The sequence below is a fragment of the Dendroctonus ponderosae genome, unplaced genomic scaffold (assembly GCF_020466585.1).
Source record: "Dendroctonus ponderosae isolate FM_Combo_2020 unplaced genomic scaffold, Dpon_F_20191213v2 Dpon_F_20191213_1, whole genome shotgun sequence".
In the NCBI taxonomy this organism is placed as follows: Eukaryota; Metazoa; Arthropoda; class Insecta; order Coleoptera; family Curculionidae; genus Dendroctonus; species Dendroctonus ponderosae.
In genome coordinates, this window is record NW_026017110.1 from 19,828,514 (window position 1) to 19,837,502 (window position 8,989).

General features: G+C 31.5%; 2 protein-coding genes across 2 annotated transcripts in view; both read left to right on the forward strand.

Annotated features, from left to right (window-relative positions):
• The first annotated feature begins 47 nt into the window (after nucleotides 1–47).
• LOC109544121 (protein CREG1) lies at nucleotides 48–2,692 on the forward strand. The gene is made up of 6 exons (XM_019914162.2): nucleotides 48–158; nucleotides 675–768; nucleotides 1,221–1,375; nucleotides 2,005–2,127; nucleotides 2,353–2,434; nucleotides 2,501–2,692. The coding sequence occupies exons 1-6, from the start codon at nucleotides 147–149 to the stop codon at nucleotides 2,614–2,616; spliced, it is 582 nt and encodes a 193-aa protein (XP_019769721.1). The 5' UTR covers nucleotides 48–146; the 3' UTR covers nucleotides 2,617–2,692.
• A 5,248-nt stretch (nucleotides 2,693–7,940) lies between these two features.
• Nucleotides 7,941–8,989, forward strand: part of LOC109544120 (protein CREG1) — a gene marked incomplete in the record, with an annotated part of 5,063 nt that continues 4,014 nt past the window's right edge. Inside the window, 2 exon segments of the mRNA XM_048667118.1 lie at nucleotides 7,941–8,152; nucleotides 8,946–8,989. Of these exon segments, the coding sequence (XP_048523075.1) occupies nucleotides 7,949–8,152; nucleotides 8,946–8,989 (248 nt within the window).

Here is an 8,989-nt window from a genome sequence, read left to right on the forward strand (position 1 = left end):
AATTTTTTAATCTCATTTACATTTCAAAAACAACAATGAATATATAAACCAACTCGAGTTACTGAAGACTAGTTATTTTACATCAGCCGTAGCTACATTTGTCAGCAAGCAGTACCTCTCAGTACCAACAATTGAAATAGTCGAAAATGCTCTCTCTGGTAAGCCAGTTAATTAAATGATTTATTTGGGATAGATATATTTCAGTCACACTGTTCATAGCTTTTAGATTAATTTTGTTACGTTTTTACTTCAAATAATTGTGAATACAAATGTGAAAAAATAAATATTGATTAATTACATATAGTTGACACCATTATCTAATAAATGCTTGATTCTCTCTGGACAATTTAAGATTAAAAATTGTATTTTAACTTTAATTTAGTTTTAATCCTCCGCCGAAGATAAATTTGAAAATGTAAAGAATTTTTACGGGTAATAAACATGTAAAATGTCCGAACTGTTTTTAACCAAGAACAAGTAGGAAAAATATTTATCGAATATTTGAAAAAAAAAAAATAAATAATGGTCTATTTAAAGGGTACACACTACATATTTTGTAAAATTGGCTTTTAGTTTAAACTTTAAGTTAAAACGAAAAAAATCCCCAAAAATCAAATGTATAGTCAAATCAAAGTTGAACGAACATAGTACTACCTATAATAAATCGACTTTAGGTAAGTTTGGTCCTATCATTTGCCATACTTTGGCCGGCAGCAGTTGATGCTAGTTCAGATGGTCAGATAGCGAGAACCATCATTCATGATGCAGGTAAGCAGCAAGACAAGATCAGAAAAGACAGCAAAACTTAGTCAAAAGAATTTATTAAAAGATAAACCTAAAGTTAGATTCATCCGAATAAGACAAATCTACTCTCTCCCTACTCATGGCTTTAATTTCAAAACCATAATTTTGAACAAGTTTATAATTTCTCATACATTTTTCGTACATATTTTTTCCTACATATCTCGGCATGTAAGTTATTGGTTCAAAAAATCGAGACCAAGAATTACCACTTTGTTACCATAAACTTGTAACAGATTTAAGATAAAAAAAACTGCAATAATTCATGCATCTAAAAAAGTAATTATAAAGAATTTTACATTACATTTTACAAGCAATTACCAAATACTAATAGAAAAATCGATTTTTTTGTAATTTAATATTAGAGCTTCTAAAGAACGTTTGTAAAAGTTAAATGTGGTTATTTTGGATATTTACAGATTGGGTTTCGATAGCGACAATTTCCACACAAAAATTTATTCAGGGAAATGCATTTGTTTCATTGAAATCAATGTGTGATGGTCCAGTCTCCAACTCGACTGGTATTCCTTATTTATATTTGACCGACCGGGATGTTAGTGTAAAGGATATGGACGTACGTACTCGTAACTTATTGGAAATGAATAAAAAAGCTGCACTAAAGCCAATTAAAATAATTATAATTAAAAACGAAGAGGAAGATTAATACTGAATAAGTTTTAATATTTCTCCGAAGACGGTAGCGTAGCTATCGAAATGGGCTTCAGGTGAAAAAATCCAAAGTCGACAAAGTAGGAAAACTCGGTCATTTCATTGTATTTTGTCGAAGGTTACAAAGCAAATAAAATTTAATGGAGTGAAGTGTTAACCAAGCTTATACAGTAAAAGAGCACATAATATTGTTTCTGAACCCAAGATTGTAATTAAATACGTATTAAACTTGTTTATTATGAACGTCTTCTTCGGTGTTCTCTTAGTGTTTAAAAGTTTATTCAATTAATTCAAAGCTAAAATACAAATAATGGATTTTACCAATAAGACATTCATTGTAAATAGTAGACAAATAAAACTAAAACACTTTTATCTTCAAATCAAGTCCATGAATCATGGGATAGAAACAATTTAATAGTCAATAAGATTTCTCAAACTTGAAGACCTATTTGAAATTAAAATTCTACATGGCTGCTGAAATGAGTGAAAATGGCAAATTATTTCTTGAAATAAATTTATTTGTTTTTACATTAGGTGAACAACAACGTAACAATATTGGTTTCATGGGCTCAGACTAACAGGTGCCCAGCCAACGAAACTTTTGATCCTGAAGACCCGCGGTGCGCTAAAGTGATGTTGTCAGGCACTGTAGAAAAGGTAGAAGTAAATGAATATTGTATAAATAACTTTTCGAGATTAGATTCCCGAGGATTCCAGAAACAGTGGTTTATATATGGAAAACCAAATAATCCGCTAGTTTCCTTTAATACTAAAATCAAATGCAGAGTAGGTAGATGTTTCTCATGATAAAAATCACCGATTCTCTTCATGAATTGTTATTGTTTATACCTCAACGATCCTGAAACATCAATTTAATTACAGGTGAAAAACTCAACAGATGAACATACATTTGCACAAGGCGCACTGTTTGAACGTCATCCATCGATGAAATACTGGCCATCTAGTAAGTCACGCGACAAGCCCAAATTTTTAAATTTTGTATATATTTTTGTTATTTCCTTTTTTTCAGGTCATAATTTTTTCGTCGCTAAGATTGAACCAACTCAAGTCCTGCTCTTGAATCAGTTTGGAGGAATTCATAATGTAGACATCGAAGATTACTTGCATAGCCGCCATACCGTATAGTGTTGTAAAAATCACTATGTACTTAGTGCATAAAATGTAGCTTTTATAAATTTAAATACATGCTGATTAACTTGTACACCTCTTCATTACTTTACCTACTACGTTATACATAGTTTAAAGTTTAGTCAGCTTTAGAAGTCTTCTTTGTAGAATGAAAATGTTGAATGTGATTGATAGTTCATGAGATGAAACGTTCTTGAATGGAAGACTTCTTTTGAATCGTGAGGTAATACTTAGCTGCGCATCCACTTTCTCTGATATTCCCGAAATAATTCAGAAATGTAGATGTTGTTTTCGAGTCTAATAGCAAACAAAGCTTTCGATCCATGCCATTTTTGTGCGTTAAGTTGAACGATCAAATGTTCAGATTTAGATTCGATAGTTACTTTCAGAAACAGATTTAAGAAGCAGTAGATTAATTAATCGCTGGAGCAGAGTGTTAGTCGATGCAGCCAGTTTTACTGGAAAAAGTCAACGTACAAGAGATCAAATTTTCCCATCCAAGAGCTTATAACATATCATCAGTGCGAAATTATTCTAAAATTCATACTGTATTGTTTCATATTGGCCATACATGACACATACGATAACATGAAATAAACAAAAAAAATAGCTAAGAAGAATTTCTTAAATATTTTTTTCGAACTCCTGAGTTTGATAAAACAAAAAAGTCATGCAGTAAGTGGTTAACTAGTTAAGATTTTGCAAAAATAGACCAGGTACGTATGAATAGAAAGACTAGTTAAATAATAAAATCAGGTCGTTACAAAATATTTTCAGTTCAATACCATAAAAGTTGATTACATGCACATTTTTTCACAAATACAATTACATTCCAATGCTTACACCAAGGACGGATCCAGAGGGGGTCACGAGTCCTCCTTTGTGCTGAGTTTATGTCTACTAATGATAATTTTTCCTAATCTTATAAATAATTTAAGAAATTAAATACTTTGTATTATGGCAAATACCAACCCGAATCTCACACATATTATGAATATTATGCTGTTATTAAAATTTGCATGGCGCATCAGATCCTTCAGTATGAATAAATTAGTAACTCTCTTAATACGGGGCCGATTTGGATTATTGAAAATTGGTTCCAAAGTTAGTGATTTTGTCTAAAAATCATATTTTGCAAAGTTCAAATCAGTTGGAAAACTTATAAAGAAAATAGAGGAGGTTATAGAGAAAGGTTATAAGAGTTTGAAGGTCGAAAAGACGATTTTTCAAGACAAATGTTATCAATGTTTCCTTTGCGAATTTAAAGTCGCATTTTTTTTGAGCAAACATCTTTTCGTATGTAGAAATTTTCTGGAAATATCGGGCCGATTTGGAATTTTGTTGAAAAACGTACGATTTTTCATATAAACTGCATCTCGGAAAATTGCAATGGGTTGAAAAACTTGGAAGAGCATGATTTTAAGGTCGAAAGAACGATTTCCCGAACAAAATACTTTGAATTTCTACCTCGATTACCTCATTTTCACACCAGAACATCAGATTGTGTGCAAAGTGTATCCTCAACACTGTCTATAAGAAAACAACAATTTGCAACAGTTTGGAATGAAATGGGCTCTGAATATTGGCAAGCGTAAAACTCTCAAACTTGCACATATTTCCACTCTTTATCCTGTAACTCGGTCAGTTATCAATATTTTTTTTTGAAATTAAAAAACTCTTTAAAAGCCTATAGACTTGGGGTAGAAAGCTGCTTCAGGGCCAAAGTTCGTTTTTGTCACCGTTTCAGCGCTAGGGGAGTTTAAATTTTCAAAGATCTGAACCGTCGGTTGTTCCTGGAAACACACTTTTGCTACAAGTTTGTTCAATCTAAAAATGTATTTTTAGGAGCAACTCAATGGCTTAAAAAAAATTTGCAATTCAATTTTTTTTCAAATTTTGGAAATTTTCGAATTTTTTCAAAATAGCAAATGCGAAAATTTTTCACTTAAAAGTCGAATTTAGACCGAAATGCCAGTTTTCAATAACATCGTTTTCGTATATTGTTTCGGAGAAAATGGAATTTAGAGTTCGTTCAAAAGAAATTCCTGGGTTCCAGTCAATTTTACTGTTTATCATTTAAAATGTTACAAATACGTTACGGTGTTTTATCATCGTCATCAGTTTGTAAGTATGGCTGTTTCTACCTTCACATTTGGCAAGCCATTGTGACAATGTATACACAATTTAGAGTTAGAGAGACTTAAACTTCCATCCACATTTACAGAGAGAGACTTGAACTTCAATCCACATTTACAGAGAGACTTTAACTTCCATTCACACACTTATTTGCCCCCGTAATTCCGCAACTGTTGAAAATATTTCAGAAACAAAAAATGCTCGGGATTGCCACGGTTATTCGCTAGAGCTATCTTGGCAAAAATCGACATTGGCAACGGTTTGGGAGATAATGAACTCTGAATGTTGGAAACCGTTCGACTGCTCCATTTGTGCATACCTCCGCTCTTTTACCCGTAACTTCGTTCCGTGTTCAAATTTTGCAAATATTCTGAAACGCGTAAAAAGCCCGAAGACGAAGGTGTAAAAACTATTCTAGCCTCATATTGGATAGCGGAAACAGCAAAGGAGCAAAACGAGTTGGAACTCAATGTGCAACCTTTTGAATAAAAATGTTTGAGAAATTAATATCAGTTGAAAAAATTTACATTTATGAAGACTAATGCCGAATAGACGATTTTCCAAGCAAAATTGAAGGCCGAGTATACGAATTTTTTAAAGAATATAGTTTTTTGCCTGCGAAACTTCATTTTTTAATTGCGGTTTGGCTCTAAGTGTCTTTCTTTGTGTGTACATAATAAATAAAGTAATATTAAATTGCAGCTGAATTTCTCGACAGGTTCATCCCTAAATTCAAGGGAATATTTTGTTTGTGGGAATGGACCGTTAGCTCTAAAGTGCCTTTCTTTCACAACTAAAAAGTGTTTACATTTACAAAATGATTTGCTTGGTCTGCTGCAAGACGTACCACTGAACATTAGGCAAGATGTGTGGCTTCTACAGGATGGGGCCCTTTCTCATTTCAGAAAGAAATTATTGAAGTTATTGAACAATATGTTTCCAATTCAGTGAATTGGCCACCAAAGTCGCCGGACCTAAATATTTGCGATTTCGTCCTGTGGGGTTTTATGAAACGTTTAGTTTACGAGTACACTGAAACCAGAGATTAGTAATTTCTGCGGATACTTTTCATTCTTCGCATGCGTTCTGGTTGCAGTAACACTCAGTGAAAACCGTGCGAAAGGGGACTAATTTGAATACATTCAACGTAACTCTTATTTGTTAGGTTTCTTTTGAAAATGTTACTGGTTTCATTTATTTCTGTGTGCAGTCAAAAATGCATCAACTTAGAAATCACACTGTAGTATCGATATTATTTATCAAAAGTCTACTTATGTCTGTCGCAAAATAATTTGCTGGAACGATGTGCCAAGTGGTGCGTACAGATAATGGACAAATGAAAGCTTTATCCAACCTGAAATGTTATCTGCACAGAAACACTTATCTTCGCCTGAATTTAAAAATATTTCCAATTAGAAAGTTACTTTTAGGTAGAATGTGTATGGAATCAGGTTTTAATCTTGATTAGTCAAAACTGTCGAACTTTCGAAATAATCTATTAATTGTAACAAGTACAATATTATCTAATTTTCCAAGCTAATTTTAAATTCACTTTTAATTGAAGATCCGAATGCTACTTACAAATTTGAAATGAGCAAAAAAAGGATTTGTCTTATAGATTGAGCGACAATTGACTAGTTCTAGTTTTAGCCAACACTTTAAATCTGCAAATCTATTTTCAAACGAATCAAGTCCTTTGTTTTTTTGGATCATAAATATTATCGATATCGGCTACAGATTTTTGTTTAAACATTTTACTTGATAATATTGAATATTTTATTTATTTTTAATGAAGATTTTGTTCTGATCGGAACAATTAATACTCTATTTTATTTCATTGCTGATTTAGTAATTTATTATTGAAACAGTTTCCTTTGGAGATAATGTTGTATTTCGCAAATAAACTGTTAGAATTCTGGACATTGGAATATTAATTTAATTGACTCTCTGAGTGTTTATGAAAGAGTGACGAACAGCAACAAAAAACGAGTAGAATACATGCATCGAATGATGATATTCTGATATTTATATTTTGTTATTTATTTTGTATTAATTCCGTTTTGTTTAAAATTTCCAAAAAATTGTGCATCTAAATATAAAACTTTATGATAATCTTAGTGCGCAACTTTTATTTCCGATATTTTTACTATTTGCTTTTAGACTTTAAATTTCAAAAACTTTTAATTTGTATATTTTACCATTTTACACAATTGATGCTTAGTTTTCTTGTTCAATATAAAATCTCAAAATTTTGAAGTAAATTGGTTTTTAACTATGTATTGTTTTAATAAATTTTGGTTCTTTTAATAATAATGCTTTTAATTTGAATTGCCACGTAATGTGAGAACGACTTGAAATAAAATTATGCTAAGGGTTGCTTCCTGGTCTATGAGAACAATGTGAAAAAAAAGGAATATTTTATCTCGATAATTTTTTGGTTTGCTTTGAAGAAACAGAACGAAAAACGTAAAAAAGACTTCAAATTAGCTAATAAACTGTTATTATATTTGAGAATGTTTTTAAGCAAGTTTTATTAACAACTCATATTAGAATTGGTTTTTGGAAAGAGTGAACCACAATCACCTCTCGACCTCTGAAAAGGAAGAAAACGAAAGAGAAGAATTTTTGTTCAATGTTTTTATTCTTTTTGCGGTTTTTTATTTCTGATGGCTATTCTCGAGTTGGGAAGATTTTATACTAAGATTATTTTTGAAAAACCACTTCATTGCGAAGATAGATATAAAACATTCAGCATTAGCGGCAATTTATTGCCAAAAATTACATGTAAAGAACCTTAATTTACTAGAACTTTTTGATGCATTATACATGGCATGTGCATGAAGCAACTGCCTGGTGTTTTTTAAAGAATTCGGCCAATAATGAGAAGATTTTATTATTACATCTAATCAATTCTGAAAGTGCCTACTAACTTTGAAATTTTTGTTTAAATTAAGAATCCTTTAATATTGGTACACTGTTCCTAATGTAATAAAATAAAAAAAATTCATAGAACAGTCCATCCACAGTAGGTATATATTTTTGCTTGCCGCATTCCCTAACAAATACCTTAAAGAACCATCATAAAACAGTAAACTACAGTCAAAAAAAGAGTCCGACCCTGGTAATTAAAATGAAAATTTGCGAATGTTTACTCCACCCCACGGATATAGATATTTATTTGAACTTACTTTTCATGCGTACGGTATTGAGTTGCCGTAAAAATTGCTGGCTGCAAATAAGTGTTTCACTTATCTCTAATCGTGCTTATGTTGTGATACAAGATAGAGAAGCCCCCATATATAAATGTGTATTGTTAGATGAGTATTCAGTAGTAGTTCATAATAATCATTCGGCAAGGCGTTTACAACAATCGAAGATGAAAAGCGCTTTTGTTTTGGTGAGTAGCTTCTAATCATCATTAACTTTTATTAACTATTCATCATTAAAACCGACTTGTCCTACAGTTTCGCCTTGTTTCTATTCAATCTGTGTATGGGTAGGTACATATATGGACAGTAGGTTTACCTCGAAATCTTTTATAAAAATGTGAAGATTTAAAATAAGTATGCACAAGCATAAAGCTAGCTTAAACTTAAAGCGTTATGTTCACAATCAAATAATAACTTTTTTCAACGCTTTTGAAATCAAAATACGGCTGTGAAAAAAACTACGCGCATCCTTTGTTCGTAATTATAAATGATGTGATAAACTTGTAAGATCAACGTTTTTATCAAGTTCCTTCCTATTTATAGAAGACCCAATTTAAGCGAATTTCCTGAAGATAATAATAATTTAGCTAGTCAAATGTGTAGGTAAAATATTGAATTAATTAAATTGGGAACATTGGTTTCATTCTGGAAAAATGACGCGCACTTTTCATTTGAAAACAAAGGGATATACACACAATGTAACGTTGCCTGCCAAAACCTGCAAAATGGATTCAAAGTTCAGGAATTAAAGTAATTTATTGGCAAGGCATTTAAATATATGCACGTATACAGTAGCGTATTCAGCATAAGATCAACTTGGCACAAGACAAAGGTTTTTGTTTTTGTACCAAAATTCTCAAGAGCCCAAATTCCTGTACACTCCAACGAAGGATCAATATCTGCATGAGTAGATAGTTGAAATTATCAATTAATTTAAATAACTTTTGCATATTCTCAAATATTCTACTAATTTCCTTTTAGGTGGCTTTAGCCATCTATTGGCAGAAAGCTATCAGCATTGAAGC

Bases quoted from the DNA above. Each gene is read 5' to 3' on its own strand.
- LOC109544121 (XM_019914162.2), top strand. The intron at 1,376-2,004 runs GTACGTACTCGT...TTTTTACATTAG, and splicing joins TTAGTGTAAAGGATATGGAC to GTGAACAACAACGTAACAAT. The intron at 2,128-2,352 runs GTAGAAGTAAAT...ATTTAATTACAG, and splicing joins TGTCAGGCACTGTAGAAAAG to GTGAAAAACTCAACAGATGA.